This window comes from Salmo trutta, chromosome 35 (genome assembly GCF_901001165.1).
Source record: "Salmo trutta chromosome 35, fSalTru1.1, whole genome shotgun sequence".
NCBI classification, from domain to species: Eukaryota; Metazoa; Chordata; class Actinopteri; order Salmoniformes; family Salmonidae; genus Salmo; species Salmo trutta.
In genome coordinates, this window is record NC_042991.1 from 22,834,270 (window position 1) to 22,854,436 (window position 20,167).

Below are 20,167 nucleotides of genomic sequence, written 5' to 3' on the forward strand. Positions count from 1 at the left end.
ATTAACCTGAAGTAATTGCTATATCTAAGTTAACATTGAAAAGTTTAACTATGTCTCATTGGTTAGAACACATTAGTTTGCGTATTATTCCAATAACCAACCTGAACGGTAGTGTAGCAATTTAATGTATATTAAATTGAACGAGACAATGATATCCAATCAGTTGAGACTGGTTAGATATCGTACAGCATAACCTGAATTATTTAAAAATAATTACTGGTGATTCTTCACCACCGGAGGTCACTGTTAACACAAGCTAAAATCGACAGGGTACCAGTGAAAATAGAATTTTACAAAACTGTTAAAAAGTCTACCTAAACACCATTAAGCTGGTAAAACAGCTTTAATCTATTAATCAATTTGAATGATTAGTCAACCCTGTATAGGCTAAAGGAATTAGCTTTAATTAACCTGAAATAGTTGCTATATCTAAGTTAACGTGGAACAGTTTAACAATGTCTCATTGGTTATGGCACATTCGTGTGTGTATTATTCCCCTAACCAACCTGCACAGGTAGTGTAGCAATTTAATGTATATTAAATTGAACGAGACAGTGATATCCAATCAGTTGAGACTGGTTAGATATCGTACAGCGTAACCTGACTTATTTCACGAAAAATGACTGGCGTTTCTTCGCCAGAGGTTACGGATAGCCCAAGCTGAGATCCCACAGGATTCCCGTCTAACGCGGGAATTCACTATGAACAAAGAGGAAAACAAAAATGGCGGCTCCCCTTCGTTAGCTTAGCATCTGGCGCAATGCTTAGCTTTCCTTGCGCGGGGTTTCCCCCTCGCCGCACAAGGGATGTTCCCTCCAACAAGGGAACGGGTTTACTTGGTGACGTCTCACGTTCAACCCTTAACCTCTCCCCGTTACCCAACGCGAGAGGTAGAGAGATAATAACTTCGCTTCGGTCAAACGAATATATCTACTCTAATTTCCGTAATGGCTGGCTCATATGTCCTCTGCTCTAGGAATTACTTATGACCGAGTCAGATCACTCCTGAAAGCGATCGACAGAAATAACACTACGTTAGGCCCAACTAGTATTATTTCTCAGAATGCCTGCATCGGCTGGTACATATGCCCTAGCTCGTAGCATTCAGTAGACCCCCTTCACACTGGCTTTGGTCAGATATACAACAGGGGTCGTTCTCTCCCGACCAGTATCTGGGTCAAATGGAACGACACACACACACTTCTCTCCCGCACTAGTCCTGCCTATAGCTATTAATGGAATGTATATATATTGCTACACAATTGATATGGAATAACACAACAGTGCGGCCTAGTCCTATCTTAGATTCCTCACAGGGGGCGCCATATGTCGTGACGTTGTATTAGTTAATGTGACGACTGCTGCTCATCGAATGATTAACGGTTTATAATTACGTGATTAAATGAATTAAGCAATGAATCAAGCAATTATTAACTCATTAACCTGGGGCACCATGGGAACATTGTTTTGATTGAGTTTCTATTTCCCAAATTAACTCAAAAGGATATCAGAATATCGATTACAACAGTCGCTAAATTAATCAATTTCCTCTACAGTCTCATAATCTGAACGTCGTATAATCCGGGAATCTGCACGGACCCGGGCTTTACCACTGAATTTACCACACCAATCTTAGTTGATTATTTATTTACTAGCAAGCTAAAATGATGATAAAATGCACATACACAAAACACAGTCTAGCTATTGATTAGGACTTAGTATAACGGGCCAACACACTCTGGCGCTTGTTACCCAAAATGGGGATTTTAAAGAGAGAGAAAGAAAGGAAGTACACGAGAGAAATATACATTTGGGTTCATTTGTCAGCCATGCTTATTTAAAATTAGCCTTGCCCCGAACTGCCGCTCTTATGGGTCAGAATATAATGATGTAATTACGTGTTGGAGTTCTCAGGTGGGAAGCTCCGCGTGGGTCGTTTAGGCTTCTTAATGACGCAGTTCTCCGGCGCAACTCTCTGGTTGTCCTCACGATGTCAGTGTCCTTCTTGGCTAAGTGGTCTGATCCTCACCCTTGATCGGAAAGGGGTCTTCTGAGGACAGACAGCTCTGTAGCTCAGAGCTCACAGCTTCGGCTCGAATGGTGTCGATACCACGATTCAATGGAGAGTGGAGGCTGGGTGGTTCGGCTTGAATTCACCCGCTTAGACACAGCTACTCGTCCGTAGCTCGTGTAGAAAAATATTTCTTTGTCTTCAACCTTGTGTTTCGTTTTGGGGTTCGTCGACTTTGTTAGACCTTAGCTGCAGCTTGGGGTCAATAGTCTTCCATGTTAATTCTTCACTCTCCTGTCTTATACCCTCGGGTCAGAAGTGGGTGTAACCGCCTTTAGGGCAATTCTCTGGGCGGACCAAGTAAAGGGGCAAGGCTTAGATTTGGCTAAAAATCCGATTTTAGACACTAACTTCACATTTCATCTTTACCAAAACATTCTGTTTGATTTGGATATTTTCCAAACAGCGTACAATGTATAAACATCAGGCATATACTGGGAAAACTCTTAAAGGTACAATGTTTTCATAATAACGTCATCTCTTAACCTTTAAAAACAAATACAAAAGTTACATACATTTTAATATTCCACTTTTCGTCATAACCACCATTGTGGCTGACAGAAACCATTGTTCCAAAGTCCCTTTATTGCATGTTTAATGTTCTGAGGCCAGTTCTCCATTGTTAGGACAAAGGAATTTCTCTGTGGCCTAAGTTTTATTATGGGCGTGAGGTGTCATAAAACCCCCACATCTTCAGACCCCTAGATCTCTCCTCCTCTGTTGGGGGTTTGGGAGATAATCTGTAGGGTGGTGGTCTCCTGTACCCTGACCTGATCAGGACAGTCATGACAGTATGAAGGTGTACTGATCCATCATTGAATGGATTGTATTTTTAAAGTTAATAATCCACAATGATTCATAGCTTGTGTGCAATGGGGTGAATCTGAAGAAACATTTCTTAATTCTCAAGTGTTATCCAGCTTTAGGAATATGAGAACACTGACCCACATAAACCAAGGGAATGTGGTGACATAGTGCTGACATAGTGCCCACAAAGCTCATCACTAAGCTAAGGACCCTGGGACGAAACACCTCTCTGCAACTGGATCCTGGACTTCCTGACGGGCTGCCCCGGGGTGGTAAGGCTAGGCAAAAACACTCTTGCCACGCTAATTTTCAACACGGGGGCCCCTAAGTGGTGTGTGCTTAGTCCCCTTCTGTACTCCCTGTTCACCCACAACTGTGTGGCCAAGCACGACTCCAACACCATCATTAATTTTGCTGATGACACAACAGTGGTAGGACTGATCACCGACAACGATGAGACAGCCTATAGGGAGATCAGAAACCTGTCAGTGTGGGGCCAGGACAACAATTTGTCCCTCAACGTGAGCAAGACAAAAGAGATGATCGTGGACTACATTCGCCCACATTCACATCGACAGGCTGTAGTAGAGCGGGTGGAGAGTTTCTTCACCAACAAACTATCATGGTCCAAACGCATAAAGAGGGCACGACAACACATTTTCCCCCTCAGGAGACTGAAAAGATTTGGCATGGGTCCCCAGATCTTCAAAAAGTTCATTTTATGATATACCGGTATTGATGCAGGGACCGGTTTGGGTTTTTACTTTACCTTCTATACCGGTATTTGAATGTTTGGTTTGTTAAATGTGATACGCCATGTGTAATGTACATTTTTATAGTTTACTTCGCTACTTGAGTCATCTCTCTGCTCTTTCTCTCCGTGCCACTTTCCACAGACCTAGCCAGGGCCCCTGTCATTCAAGGAGCGCATTTGATGTGCCTCAACCACGAGACACTTGCTTTCAGTTTCTGCATGGTCAATGCAGCACATGCAACAATGTTGATGACAACAATGCTGTTTTCACTTTGCTTCTTAATATAAATCCACTAGCGTTCTATAATGACACTATTAGTTAGTTTTTCTTACATCAGCAAACAGCTAGTTTGTCTTTTCTTAGCAAGTTGCCCTAAATCTTGTGAGATGGTAATGCTAATAGCTTGCTACCTAGCTAATAAATGTACTGAGTAAGAGCAAACGTAGCTAGCTAATACAGCCTGATAATACCAGTGATGGTGTAGACCTAAATCAGCATGTTTGTGCAACCGTGTCTTCTAAATCAACATATTCTTGCTTTGCATATTCCTCTTTATCTACATGAAGTAGCTAAGAGAAAACATGCAATGTAGCCAAAGCTTATCGTGTCCTCTAGGAAACACTTATCAACACTTTAGTTCTTACCCTGTCACAATAACTCCTCCCTGGCATTTTAATTCGTTGTCATCTCAAACAACTCTGTATTCAAAGTGCCCACTATTATATTCTAACTATATAATAAGAATAGTCATTCTATTTCCATGATTCCAACAGTTTTGCTCTAATTTGCAAGTCAAATTGCAATTGCAACATTTGGTTCAAAATAAGTCCTAGATTATTTGCCCATATCGTACAGCCCTACGTGGCAGTGTGGAAATTATCTCAATTGAGCAGTGGTGTAAAGTACTTAAGTAAAAATACTTTCACGTACTACTTAAGTCTTTTTTTTCATCTTTACTTTACTATTTTTCTTTTTGACAACTTTTACTTTTACTTCACTACATTCCTAAAGAAAATACTGTACTTTTTACTCCATACATTTTCCCTGACACCTAAAAGGTACATTTTGAATGCTTAGCAGGACAGGAAAATGGTCCAATTCACGCACTTGTCAAGAGGACATCCCTGGTCATCTACTTCCTCTGATCTGGAGGACTCACTAAACACAAATGCTTTGTTTGTAAATGATGTCTGAGTGTTGGAGTGTGCCCCTGGCTATCCGTAAATAAAAATAAAAATAAATAAAATGGTGCCATCTGGTTTGCGTAATAAAAGGAATTAAAAATGATTTATACTTTTCTTTTGATACTTAAGTACATTTTATCAATTACATTTACTTTTGATGCTTAAGTATATTTAAAACCAAATACTTTTAGACTTTTACTCAAGTAGTATTTTACTGGGTTACTTTCACTTTTACTTGAGTCATTTTCTATTAATGTATCTTTACTTTTTTTTCAAGTATGCAATTGGGTACTTTTTCCACCACTGCAATTGAGTACAGGAAATGCAGGAATTATAAAAGTGCTGAAATTTGTTTTGGTTGAATTGAACAGTATAAAACAATCAGAATGGAGAAAGACTCATTGAAATCACTTAGAATGTATGTGTTGCCACCCTAGGATCTCTCACTACTCATAAAGCAAATGTACAACTTTTCTTATTCAAAAACTAAAAATACCGTCATACCGTCCAATTTTGTTAAAATACCATGATATTTTGCACCTTTCGCCCAGCCCTACCTCAAGTCAATACACAATGCAGAAAAATCACTCAAACACTCTTATTTGTTGTACTTTGCTAGGTATGCGCATTCCACCTACTTAAACACAGATTAAGTTTCTACCACAGCATAATGTTACAGAAAGTCTGTAACCATTCGCATGAACACTTTTCAACAGCTCATTAGGTAAATATTGTATGTACCTCTCCTCTCCCTCCCCTAACAGATTGCCTACAGTGGTATTCGGTCCTTTGACCCCTCGGTGCCGATAATGCGCCCCCCTCTGATCGTGTCTATGCCCTGGAACACTTCTCACCACGTCTTCAACCAGCTGCACCCTGGCACCACCTACCAGTTCATCATACGAGCCAGCACCGTCAAGGGCTTCGGCCCCCCAACCATACTCAATGTCACCACCAACATCTCAGGTAAGTTTATTTAACCTTTATTTATCCAGAAAGTCCCATTGAGGTCAGAAGATCTATTTTAGAAGGGAAACCTGGCCAAGAGAATCCTCCTTAGTATGGTAGAGTATATATGCAGAATAATGGCTGTAGTGTTACAGCTGCTAGACTATTAATAGTGCTACCAGAGCAAATATTGTTTATAAATCAAGTCAAATTAAATTGATGCATAATGTAATTGTTGTCTTATGACATTCCTGCCTGTTGTTGTTTTGGTAAAAAAGGGTCTGGTAGCGCTGCAGGTTCAAATAGCATCTAGGAAGCAAAGTAACCAGAATGGGGTAACAAAAAAATTGGTTGGGTTATGGGTTGGTTCTGTTGTTGTTGTTTTTTTTGAGCAATTTCTACCATGATACTTAGCACAGCACTGAGATATCTCTGTCATTTTGATCGTGTCAGACTCCATTCCGTAATGGAATATCTGGATTCTCTGTACCTGTTGGAGTAATTTTCTGAAGCACACATTTTTCCCAACTCTAGTCTTGGCAGCACTCAACATGTCCTAGACCGGAATGTATTTGGAATCTGTTGAAATGACAGCCTAGGACCTCATTAGATGATAATGCAAACCACATCAATCAAATTAACCAGGTGAATGGAAGCTAAAAACGTCCTTAATGGAAAATGAGGCCAGTAGCCTTTCTTTAAATAAGAGGAGCCTGGTGCTTTTTGCGGAGCCTGGTGCTTTTTTGAGGAGCCTGGTGCTTTTTTTAATGTAGATGTAATCACGCAGTTCCTGCATTTTAGCAAAACTGCTATTGCCAATTTGTCAGGTTGCAATTCCCAGAAGTGTTTTAGAAAACATGTTCCAAGCAGAAAATATATATTTTTAAAATTAATTTTTTACTTTGCAGTGCTATATTAAAGCTCAGCCAAGTTCAAAATTAAACATAATGTGTCCTGATAGAGCATGCCTTTCTCAAGATTTCAACATATTACACCCCATTGTCGATCATTTTCCTCCTGTGATTTTGCACTAAATTCTTGTCTGTCTGGTGTGCTTTTTCCCCATAGCCCCAACACTTGAAGAGTATGATGGGTCCGAGGCATTTCTGAATGAAACGGCCACCTCCATCACCGTCCTACTGAAGCCCGCTCAGGCCAAAGGTGCCCCTATCAGGTGAGAGACCTAATGCCTGGCTTTTTTTTTTGTCCAAGAGTTCCATCTAGTCATTTTAATGAAGGTCATCCGTCTGTTTACCTGACATCTCTGTCAGGAAGTTTGTGTTGTGTCCCTCCCTGTCACTCACTGTAGCACATCCCACAAATAGAGAGAGCAGTACTGGGTAATGTCTACAGAGACTCTGCAGGGAATTTACATATTCAGGTCCATGGCCCTGCCGATCTCCATTTGATTTGGCCATTGTTGGCCTGTGCCTTTTCATTTCCTCTCCCCTATCACAATCGGCAGGGATGGAGTTGAAGGTACTTGTCATAAAGAGGACTTGGAGAGAACTCTTTGTGCTCAGATTCAGTAAATCACCTATTATGCAACCAGGCCTGTTCGTTGATTGTGAAATTGGAGGTTGGAGGGCCTGCGTATTGTAAGGGAAAGAACAACAGCCCTGAATACAAAACCACCTGACTGCATTTCTTTCTCACAAGCACTCACTCAGTATATGTGGCAGTTGTAGCTAATATGTCACACCCACTTCTAATTTTGAGCAAATGTTTTGGGGTGTTTTTTTTCTGGAATACATATTTTGTGTACAGTATAATGTTACAAATACCATAAAGACTAATTGGATAGTCAGATATCAAATATGCAATGGAGGGTGGTGTTTGCAAAGTGCGAGGAAACAAACTACGACTAGGATTATGTCATGTTTTTACCAGCTTGAAGGATTTCGGAGCATCAACGAAACAAAGATGTGTGTTATCAAAGGGATCGTTTCATTTGACCCGTTTTAGCAGTGCTCCATAAAACCAGCCAAGCTCAGATGGAAGCCGATTGGCTAATCACGCAGCAGGTCTGTGTAGTGGTAATTTAGAGAGGGTTGGTTAAGGTGTGTATGAGAGATTGAGTTATAGCGAGCCTCAGGCCATTTGCCCAGGTAATTTGTAACATTTTGTCATTGACAAGCAGTACAGGATAGAGGAAAGAGCCCGAGCACTCACCCTATTTTGGTGGAAGCGAATTTTGTGTCCATCTGCGACCGGCATTATGGAGTGTCACTTGTATTTTAGATCTGCGGCGCTTTGAGCTAAAACAGGAGCTATGGAAGGTCAGGGATGTGGAGATGGCTGTCAGGGCACTTGGGCGCTAATGGTGAGGGAAGGGCGGTCGGGGGGACAGAGATACGCCCCTGGGCAGTCATTACCAAGGGTGGGAGGAGGGGTTGCGCTCTCTGAGTGGAACAAAGAGTAGTGAAGTCTAGGAGGGGGCTCTGAGCTGTGGATGTGAAAGGAAGGTAGGTCTGCCATGTTTACAGCTCCATGAGTGTGTGAAGGGGCTTCTCCTTGCCCTGCACTGTGTTAATAAGTTGCCCTGGCACTGTGGTTTTTGCGTGTCTCGCCACATTAACAAAGACCCTCAGGGGGAGAGATGAAGCACAGCAGGGTGACCCTGAAATACAAATGAGAGACCTGACCTGTTACTCTCACTGGAGGTTCATCAACTCCCATTCAGGGGGGTTTCTCTATAGCCTCCCAGTCTGAGAGAATGAATTGTTATTAGTTAAAGGCCATGTGCAGATAAAGGGGCTCTGGTAGAAATATCAGGGCCTGTAGCGTACAACACTGCCAAGTCAGGGCTCATTCCAAGAGTTAAGCTCATTTGGCATGCCCTCTCTGTGCTCCGTGAAGTGAGAGATTGCTTTAAGATTAGCCTGCATTTTGTTTGGCTAGCTGGCTTTGTTTGCTTGTGTTGTTTTGTGGGGACTGATTGCTTGTGATGTTTTGTCCCTCTCCGCAGCGCTTATCAGATCGTGGTGGAGGAGCTGAACCCACATCGCACACGCAGGGAGGCCAGCTCCGTGGACTGCTACCAGGTCCCAGTCCCCTTCCACAGTGCCTCCAGTGGTGGCTCGCCTTATTACTTTGCGGCAGAACTGCCACCAGGGAACCTTCCCGAACCCTCTCCGTTCACGGTGGGCGACAACAAGACGTACCATGGCTTCTGGAACCCTCCGCTCGCCCCCAGGAAGAACTATAATATCTACTTCCAGGCCGTCAGCAGTGTGGAGAAGGTGAATATACACCACACTCTGTTAGCCAATAGGACCCTCTAATGTTCCCTCATTGGGTTATTGGGGTTTTAAATATGTCTTAAAACTGAATTGTACATTGAGGAGTATTGTTTTCCCACCCCCCTTTGATACCCTACTATTGTTCATTGGTTTACCTTTTACCTAGTTTGTTCCTGTTTCTCATGTTGCACTGATTTGTATTATTTTATTTCATTTTGTTTCACAGGAATCAAAAACACAATGTCTGAGACTTGCAACAAAAGGTAAGACTTTTCTTTTTGCTTATTTGTACAACAAAAGAAGTTCTTCTTAACCAGTATCATTTAATTGACTGTACATTACAGTTGGATTTCAATCACTTTTCCCAGTAGCCAATAAATGCCCACACTCTTGCTCAGATAAAGAACTGTTACGTGATAATGCGTGTGTCACTTTATCTTCCAAGAGAATTGTCGTGCAGCGAGAATCTGGATTGAGGCGGAATTAAGGAAAGCTTATTTATTTGTGATATGTGCGCTTGTAAAGCACCTTGCTCTGGTGAACAGCTTGTGTCTGTGAGAACAGGGGGCTAGCAGGGCCAGTCCTTCTGATTTAATAGACAGACAGACAAACAGACAGACAAACAGACAGACAGAGAGAGAGAGAGCTGGTTTTTATCATAAAGCCATGCTGTTGGTTTTTAGTGATTAAGAGGGAGTGGTCATTAAGTTGATATAATTCCTACAGTGCCAGCTCATCTGTGGCGTAAATCGAAGGGAAATGGGTTGGCGATTTATGGACTCTGTCCTCTGGCTTTGCACTATTGAAATTACCTGCATTATAGATTATGGACAACATTTATGCTGAACATGCATTTTCCGAAGTGCATTGGAGTAACTGGCCAAGTATTTCAAGTGCTTATGGCCATGTCTCTTACTACAATTAATTAAATGGCCAGTAAGTTCAGCTTCAGTATCTCATTCAAATGTTAGTTGGCCAGGCTAAATAGTACAATAGTCCCATCAAGTCATCAGGACAGTTCCACCCTACTCCAGCAACAACTTTATTTCTACTAGAAGGTATGAAAACTACGAGGTATGAAACTAGCAAACCCCTGCTGTTTTTCAGTGGAGAGCTATATGAAGATATTGCTAATGGCAAAACATCTCATGATCTCGGATGTCAGCCTAAGGTGACTGCTAATGCTAATATGCCAGATGTGACTGTACTATGTATTAACTCTATAGTCACCCATCAATAACACTATGCCTGAAGAAATCAGCTTAGCTGCATCAGGTTTAAAAAATGCTATGCTAGGCTATGCTATGCTTGCTAGGAATGACATGCTTCCATCCACTACATCACAGATACAGTTGAAGTCGGAAGTTTACATACACTTAGGTTGGAGTCATTAACTCGTTTTTCAACCACTCCACACATTTCTTGTTAACAAACTATAGTTTTGGCAAGTCGGTTAGAACATCCACTTTGCATGACACAAGTCATTTTTCCAACAATTGTTTACAGACAGATTATTTCACTTATAATTCACTGTATCACAATTCCAGTGGGTCAGAAGTTTACATACACTAAGTTGACTGTGCCTTTAAACAGCTTGGAAAATTCCAGAAAATGATGTCATGGCTTTAGAAGCTTCTGATTGGCTAATTGACATCATTTGAGTCAATTGGAGCTGTACCTGTGGATGCATTTCAAGGTCTACCTTCAAACTCAGTGCCTCTTTGCTTGACATCATGGGAAAATCAAAAGAAATCACCCAAGACCTCAAAATAAATTGTTCACCTCCACAAGTCTGGTTCATCCTTGGGAGCAATTTCCAAACGCCTGAAGGTATCACGTTCATCTGTACAAACAATAGTACGCAAGTATAAACACCATGGGACCATGCAGCCGTCATACCGCTCAGGAAGGAGACGCGTTCTGTCTCATAGAGTTGAATGTACTTTGGTGCGAAAAGTGCAAATCAATTCCAGAACAACAGCAAAGGACCTTGTGAAGATGCTGAAGGACACAGGTACACAATTATCTATATCCACAGTAAAACGAGTCCTATATTGACATAACCTGAAAAGCCCCTCAGCGAGGAAGAAGCCACTGCTCCAAAACCGCCATAAAAAAGCCAGACTACGGTTTGCAACTGCACATGGGGACAAAGATAATTCTTTTTGGAGAAATGTCCTCTGGTCTGATGAAACAAAACGAGAACTGTTTTGCCATAATGACCATCGTTATGTTTGGAGGAAAAAGGTAGGAGGTTTGCAAGCCGAAGAACACCATCCCTACCGTGAAGCACAGGGGTAGCAGCATCATGTTGTGGGGGTGCTTTGCTGCAGGAGGGACTGGTGCTCTTCACAAAATAGATGGCTTCATGAGGAGGGAAATGATGTGGATATTTTGAACCAACATCTCAAGACATCAGTCAGGAAGTTAAAGGTTGGTTGCAAGTTGGTCTTCCAAATGGACAATGACCTCAAGCATACTTCCAAAGTTGTGGCAAAATGGCTTAAGGACATCAAAGTCAAGGTGTTGGAGTGGCCATCACAAAGCCCTGACCTCAATTCTATAGAAAATTTGTGGGCAAAAGGAAAAGCGTGTGCGAGCAAGGAGGCCTACAAACCTGACTCAGTTACACCAGCTCTGTCAGGAGGAATGGGCCAAAATTCACCGAACATATTGTGGAAGGCTACCCGAAAAGTTTGACCCAAGTTAAACAATTTAAAGGCAATGCTACCAAATACTCATTGAGTGTATGTAAACTTCTGACCCACTGGGAATGTGATGAAAGAAGTAAAAGCTGAAATAAATCACTCTCTCTACTATTATTCTGACATTTCCCATTCTTAAAATAAAGTGGTGATCCTAACTGAACTAAGACAGGGAATTTTTACTAGGATTAAATGTCAGGAATTGTGAAAAACTGAGTTTAAATGTATTTGGGTAAGGTGTATGTAAACTTCCGACTTCAACTGTAGATGGAATTATTTCTATGCTTATCAATTAGACTCATATTCATTTAATGTTTCTGCTTAATAATCAGTTAAGATTTTTTGAACGGCCAAGCTTAGAAATCTGCCCACATATGCTATTAGATTATCACAAAAGTTTTGTATTCATAACGCCTAAACAGCTGGCTGTGCATTAACACACCAGGGGTTGGATTTGTTGTGCCTTTCAAAGATCGGCGAGACAGTACTGTTGGTCATACTGTTCTCTCATATAGGCCTATTTCGGTATTATTACCGGATTTAGCTATGTTTGATATTCTCCTTCTCCCTGTCATGAAACCACCGAAAACCTAATTGATGTGACACTGACAACAAGGGCACACATAATTGTGACACTAATAAAAATCATCCACAGTTAAGTCACTTCATACTGTAAGAGCGTGTTGATGTGGCCAATGCGTTATCTCTGTCAAAGCCAGGATGAAACATATCGCACTATTTTTCCATCCTCTCTCAACAATGTTATTTAGTCCTAACAATAATCGACCCTTTTCCCAGAACTGTGTCGTGCTCAGAAATTCAAGTAGCCCAGTGTGTGTCCATGCAGTATCCACTTGGAGTACAGTATATGTAGTCTTTGCCCACTTGTGCCGGTCTCACTCAGTCACTCACGCTTTCCATCCTTGATACATTATATGCTAGATGTGCTCTCATTCTCTGAATTGAAAACCACCTTAATTGCCCTAACTTAATTGGATATGAAAGTGTTGTTGTTTTTTTGGTTGTATTGTTTGTCATGAATTGTTTTCCCCGTACAAATGTCTCCGGAGCGCATTGGCCCGGAGGTTGTCAAACCAATCCAGACAGAATTTGATAAGGGCTCCGCCGTGTAGCCTACCATTAGGAATGAAAATAGATTTTCATTTTAAGCAGTGAGTTTTATCTTCAAAATGGTTGTAATCCAATTCCATTTGATTTTCCTCTGTTATTTTTTCATGAATATATCTCATTAACTCTGACAGAAACATAAGTATTCTTGAGGCGAGATGGGGATTATGTCTCAAGCAATACCTTAAAACATTTGACACCGGGCTGCAGAACTGATTAATAACCTTTTAACTGGTGTCAACATCTATTGTGAAACCTGCTCTGCTATCAAGGCTATTGTTTTTCTTGTTGTGCTCAATATTACATTTGTTATAGTACTCTTGATGGCATAGTCTGGCTGTTGCATGTAAAGCATTGAGTGGATTAATGTGTGTTATTTGCCTATGAGATTATTTAAAACTGCTGTTTTACAATCTAAAAAAGAAACAGGAAAAAAGGGTGACATTTCTGTGACTGAGGCAAAGGCTCTTCTTTCATCTTCTCTTTGTCCCATAATATTGCTGCAGTGGTAAGCAACCATTGACAGAAAACACATACAGTGGGGAGAACAAGTATTTGACACACTGCCAATTTTGCAGGTTTTCCTACTTACAAAGCATGTAGAGGTCTGTCATTTTTATCATAGGTACACTTCAACTGTATGATTTTATGATTTTTAAGTAATTAATTTGCATTTTATATTTAAGTATAAGTATTTGATCACCTACCAACCAGTAAGAATTCCAGCTCTCACAGACCTGTTAGTTTTTCTTTAAGAAGCCCTCCTGTTCGCCACTCATTACCTGTATTAACTGCACCTGTTTGAACTCGTTACCTGTATAAAAGAGACCTGTCCACACAACCAATCAAACAGACTCCAACCTCTCCACAATGGCCAAGACCAGAGAACTGTGTAAGGACATCAGGGATAAAATTGTAAACCTGCACAAGGCTGGGATGGGCTACAGGACAATAGGCGAGCAGCTTGGTGAGAAGGCAACAACTGTTGGCGCAATTATTAGAAAATGGAAGATGTTCAAGATGATGGTCAATCACCCTCGGTCTGGGGCTCCATGCAAGATCTCACCTCGTGGGGCATCAATGATCATGAGGAAGGTGAGGGATCAGCCCAGAACTACACGGCAGGACCTGGTCAATGACCTGAAGAGAGCTGGGACCACAGTCTCAAAGAAAACCATTAGTAACACACTACGCCGTCATGGATTAAAATCCTGCAGCGCACGCAAGGTCCCCCTGCTCTTGCCAGTGCATGTCCAGGCCCGTCTGAAGTTTGCCAATGACCATCTGGATGATCCAGAGGAGGAATAGGAGAAAGTCATGTGGTCTGATGAGACAAAAATAGAGCTTTTTGGTCTAAACTCCACTCGCCGTGTTTGGAGGAAGAAGAAGGATGAGTACAACCCCAAGAACACCATCCCAACCGTGAAGCATGGAGGTGGAAACATCCTTCTTTGGGGATGCTTTTCTGCAAAGGGGACAGGACGACTGCACCGTATTGAGGGGAGGATGGATGGGGCAATGTATCGCGAGATCTTGGCCAACAACCTCCTTCCCTCAATAAGAGCATTGAAGATGGGTCATGGCTGGGTCTTCCAGCATGACAACGACCCGAAACACACAGCCAGGGCAACTAAGGAGTGGCTCTGTAAGATGTATCTCGAGGTCCTGGAGTGGCCTAGCCAGTCTCCAGACCTGAACCCAATAGAAAATCTTTGGAGGGAGCTGAAAGTCAGTATTGCCCAGCGACAGCCCTGAAACCTGAAGGATCTGGAGAAGGTCTGTATGGAGGAGTGGGCTAAAACCCTGCTGCAGTGTGTGTGCAAACCTGGTCAAGAACTACAGGAAACATATGATCTCTGTAATTGCAAACAAAGGTTTCTGTACCAAATATTAAGTTCTGCTTTTCTGATGTATCAAATACTTATGTCATGCAATAAAAGGCTAATTAATTACTTAAAAATCATACAATGTATTTTCAGAATTTTTGTTTTAAATTTCGTCTCTCACAGTTGAAGTGTACCTATGATAAAAATTACAGATCTCTAGATGCTTTGTAAGTAGGAAAACCTGCAAAATCGGCAGTGTATCAAATACACTGCTCAAAAAAATAAAGGGAACACTTAAACAACACATCCTAGATCTCAATGAAAGAAATCATCTTATTAAATACTTTTTTCTTTACATAGTTGAATGTGCTGACAACAAAATCACACGAAAATAATCAATGGAAATCCAATTTATCAACCCATGGAGGTCTGGATTTGGAGTCACACTCAAAATTAAAGTGGAAAACCACACTACAGGCTGATCCAACTTTGATGTAATGTCCTTAAAACAAGTCAAAATGAGGCTCAGTAGTGTGTGTGGCCTCCATGTGCCTGTATGACCTCCCTACAATGCCTGGGCATGCTCCTGATGAGGTGGCGGATGGTCTCCTGAGGGATCTCCTCCCAGACCTGGACTAAAGCATCCGCCAACTCCTGGACAGTCTGTGGTGCAACGTGGCGTTGGTAGATGGAGCGAGACATGATGTCCAAGATGTGCTCAATTGGATTCAGGTCTGGGGAACGGGCGGGCCAGTTCATAACATCAATGCCTTCCTCTTGCAGGAACTGCTGACACACTCCAGCCACATGAGGTCTAGCATTGTCTTGCATTAGGAGGAACCCAGGGCCAACCGCACCAGCATATGGTCTCACAAGGGGTCTGAGGATCTCATCTCGGTACCTAATGGCAGTCAGGCTACCTCTGGCGAGCACATGGAGGGCTGTGTGGCCCCCCAAAGAAATGCCACCCCACACCATGACTGACCCACCGCCAAACCGGTCATGCTGGAGGATGTTGCAGGCAGCAGAACGTTCTCCACAGCGTCTCCAGACTCTGTCACGTCTGTCACGTGCTCAGTGTGAACCTGCTTTCATCTGTGAAGAGCACAGGGCGCCAGTGGCGAATTTGCCAATCTTGGTGTTCTCTGGGAAATGTCAAACGTCCTGCACGGTGTTGGGCTGTAAGCACAACCCCCACCTGTGGACGTCGGGCCCTCATATCACCCTCATGGAGTTTGTTTCTGACCGTTTGAGCAGACACATGCACATTTGTGGCCTGCTGGAGGTCATTTTGCAGGGCTCTGGCAGTGCTCCTCCTGCTCCTCCTTGCACAAAGGCGGAGGTAGCGGTCCTGCTGCTGGGTTGTTGCCCTCCTACGGCCTCCTCCACGTCTATTGATGTACTGGCCTGTCTCCTGGTAGTGCCTCCATGCTCTGGACACTACGCTGACAGACACAGCAAACCTTCTTGCCACAGCTCGCATTGATGTGCCATCCTGGATGAGCTGCACTACCTGAGCCACTTGTGTGGGTTGTAGACTCCGTCTCATGCTACCACTAGAGTGAAAGCACCGCCAGCATTCAAAAGTGACCAAAACATCAGCCAGGAAGCATAGGAACTGAGAAGTGGTCTGTGGTCTCCACCTGCAGAACCACTCCTTTATTGGGGGTGTCTTGCTTATTGCCTATAATTTCCACCTGTTGTCTATTCCATTTGCACAACAGCATGTGAAATTTATTGTCAATCAGTATTGCTTCCTAAGTGGACAGTTTGATTTCACAGAAGTGTGATTGACTTGGAGTTACATTGTGTTGTTTAAGTGTTCCCTTTATTTTTTTGAGCAGTATACTTGTTCTCCCCACTGTAGCTCTATCATAGCAATGACTTGGTTATTTGGTTATTATCACCATGGGGTCAAGTTCAGGCATACTCTGAGCCGATCCAAACAATCTAGTCTGTTCAGTTAATTTCGCTGATATTTTCCAGAATGTTTTTGAAGCTGACTTAAATACCAGAAAATGGTTTCTGTACCGTCATTTTCCCACTACAATAGCATGGCTAAAGTGAGGGTGAAAGAGCTGTCAAACAGAGAGAAGGGATAGTAGCTGTAGGTGTTTAAGTGTTGAAGCCAGTGGCGTGGCCAGTGGGCGACAACGTGAGAGACAAGGACAGTTTGTCCTGCTCCTTTGGGACACATGTTCTGTAGACATCCATCTCCTTCCAACCTGATAGCGAAAGGGAGAGATTTGGAGAGGCACACGGGAGCCGGAGGGGCTCACTGTCAAGCACAACAGACAGTCCCAAAGGACCTGCTCCCCTCGCTTCTATAGCCCCCCCCATACACTGAAAGAGATCTGGGTTTAAGCCCCAGAGACTACCTCCTTCCTGCTAAGTACATCCAACTTTCTGTTCCTAGATGTGTTTTAGTGAATGTTAGACATGCTCTCTAAAGTGGTTTTGTCCATCCACAATATGTTAGGGATCACGCCGATTACAGATGATGTGTTACGAGCAAAGCAGATTAGTTTCAGGAATAAAGATAGCTACAGTATAGGACCACCAAACACTCCAGCACAGTCTTTCCATCTGAAATAGTTAGAGCAAACTATTTGTAAAGGTTATCGCAACCTGTTCTGTGGGGGGTAGTGTGGTAGTCTGTCTTAGGAGGTGGTCTGGGGGAAGACTGTTCTTGCCCCAGGGTGGTGAGTTAGTGAAATACAGAATAGTGGTCCCTCTAGTGACACAGATGCCAGTTTGTTGTTGTTTTCTCCCTTGATAGAAACTAGGCCATTGAATTGACCCTGAGGAATAATGGCTTGAGTTCCGGCTGAAGATGGGCTTTTCCCAGGCATAAAAGTCTGTGCCAAGCATCCCATTGTATCAGTCTCCGTAAAGAACTTCTGTTTGATCTGAGGGTGGATGAGATCGGAGTCGTCATATCTTCCATTCCTTTCACTGCTGTTGGTTCTCATTCAGCTGTTGATAGAAAAGAACTACATTATTGTATGAATGAAGTACTAGGTTCAGCGTTGTATAGGGATATAATTATCCTTTGACATCATATTTGCCCTGCAGGTTGGAGTGCAGGGGTCAGGAGATAAAGGACTTGCATCAAGAAATGACGTACATTTTAGAAATTGTGCAATGGTCTCAGTCTACTGTAGGAAGGGCATTTCACTAAGTGGTAGGAGACCGTAAAAGGAAGGATTATGCTTTACTTGGGTTTTTATGTGTTTTGCATTAGAAAGAGGATTATGGCGTTTGTATGTCTCAAAAGCAAAATAATACAATACATCAGAGGCAACATGATCAATGTAGAGATATTTAGATTTTTTTCACTTTTATGATTGGTACGTAGTTTTGTATTGGTTCACCTTTGACAGTATTTACGTATGCCCCTATTTGTAAACAGTTTAGCAAATAACATGTTGTGTACTAGGATATCATATTATTTTCTTTGTTTTCTAATGAGTGTCCAAACCCAATGCTTTACTGTAGTTAATGGCTTTGAAGTTTTTAAAAATATTAGAAGACCGCAGATAGTGAATTTATGCTTTTAATATCTTGTGGGACCATGGGGGTATGAAACATAATTAGAAATGAAATTCTAAAGGCATTTAGAAGAAAACCCAATTTAATCAGGACATTAGTGTGTGTAGAACCAGTGCACAAAGATGGTATACGGTAATGGAAATATGAATGTATTTAAATATGAGTAGGCTATTGGTCATTATGTCTTTTTATGTTGTGGTATGGCTCAATCTGGAAGACATCCTCACGAAATGGTGAAGTGTATATATCATGTGTGATGGGAAAACCAATCCCTGTCGAGTGGACCACCATCTGGTCAAGTGAAGTAATCATTATGGTCAAACATTATGATCAAAGGAGGTATAGTTCTGCTGGAAGAGACTCACTTTTCCACTATGTCCTTTCAAGTGTTGTATTTTACGGTCAAAACTACAACAAACGTACACCCTATTAATTGACCTTTGTTTCTAACCTGTCACCTAGGAGCTACAGAGGAACCAGAGGTGATCCCGGACCCAGCCAAGCAGACAGACAGGGTAGTGAAGATTGCTGGCATCAGTGCTGGGGTGCTGGTTTTCATCCTACTGGTGCTGGTGGCCATCCTTCTGGTCAAGAAGAGGTGAGTGGAGCATCGTAAATAGTAGACACTGTGTTACTGGCTCTATGCTAGCATAGCATACCTACACACCATGAGAACGCTCTACTCCATCCCATGCCATCAGCATAACCATGACTCTCAGCGGAGGCTGGGCTGGACTATCAGACAGCCTACACAATGAGGGGGTGAGAGGGGGGGGTGACAGAAGAGAGAGGAGGGAGGAAAGGGGGGGTGAGAGGGAGGAGAGGGGGGTGAGAGGAGCGAGGAGAGGAAGGAGGGTGAGAGGAGGGAGGGTGAGCGGGGGGTGGGAGGAGAGACTACAGTATTGTATGTTATTGTTTATGCAGTGTCAAGACCATGTTATGAAAGCCTTACACAGTCTTAAAACAGCCTTACACAGTCAGCGTTACCAGAGTTTGTCATAACATGGTTTGGTAGAGAGTTGGATTGAGTTTCAAGGGGAGGCAGGCAGAGTACCGGACATGACTTAGATGAGGAGGACCCATAAGGCTTATCTCTCAGAGTAGCACAGTGAACTTTGGAGCATACAGGTTTCCCCAGGTTTTCTTAAAGTGTTCAGAGAATTTCATCTTTATATCTGAAGTGGCTGGTCTGAAAAGCTGTGTAACATAGCCAGGATTAGTTGGCTTTGCTGAGTTTTGGAGGTGATTTGAACTCCCACAAGTGCATACCAGTGGTGAACAATACTAATAGACTTTTCTTTGCTGAGAAGTGGAACATTTCTTTGAAGTCTTTGAGGTGTCTTAATTTATATTCCGTATTCCGGTATTCCGATGTGTTTTACTGTGGTTTTTCACTGCAGCTTATTAAGATTTCTGCTTTTATGTTGTTTTTCCACAAAAAAAAGTGTGCAGCTTTTTGTTGAGGGTTGCATTCAGGATACATACTGTAACAACGATATTGAGCTGTGCTCAGTTTGTGCTAGCCTCAAGTTTTATTCATTTTGTCACTCGCTTACCTCCTCATCCCACTCAGTAATGCTTGGAGCTGCTTCATTCAAGACTCATTCAGAATTTTGTTTACTGCTTGGTAATTACAGTATCTTTCCTGGCCTTTATTTTGTAGGATTTGACTGTGTTGACCATCTAAATGCATCAAAGTCAATAATTGTCAAACTAACAGCCCCCAGCTATTCCTAATAGATACCCACTGATGTAGAGAGTGGATTGAGCCTATATTAATTCCTGTGCTATCCATTATTAACGGTTAGTGGAATTCATTAAGTCAAAGCTCAGCATACTTTTACTCTACTATACTTTTCTGTTAGTATTCATTAACGTTTTCCCACTTGGACAAGTTATGGGGGAATGGACTGTATTTTGGAAGGTTATGGGCTAATATATAATCCGAA

The 20,167-nt window shown here is 42.3% G+C and overlaps 1 protein-coding gene across 13 annotated transcripts in view; it reads left to right on the forward strand.

Moving 5' to 3' along the window:
- Window positions 1–20,167, forward strand: part of LOC115174875 (receptor-type tyrosine-protein phosphatase kappa) — a 193,910-nt gene that overhangs the window by 151,870 nt on the left and 21,873 nt on the right. For all 13 annotated transcript variants that reach the window (XM_029733853.1, XM_029733852.1, XM_029733857.1 and 10 more), the window contains exons 10-14: window positions 5,582–5,783; window positions 6,834–6,939; window positions 8,734–9,007; window positions 9,234–9,270; window positions 18,681–18,816. In XM_029733853.1, the coding sequence (XP_029589713.1) occupies window positions 5,582–5,783; window positions 6,834–6,939; window positions 8,734–9,007; window positions 9,234–9,270; window positions 18,681–18,816 (755 nt within the window). The remainder of the gene's footprint in view (window positions 1–5,581; window positions 5,784–6,833; window positions 6,940–8,733; window positions 9,008–9,233; window positions 9,271–18,680; window positions 18,817–20,167) is intronic.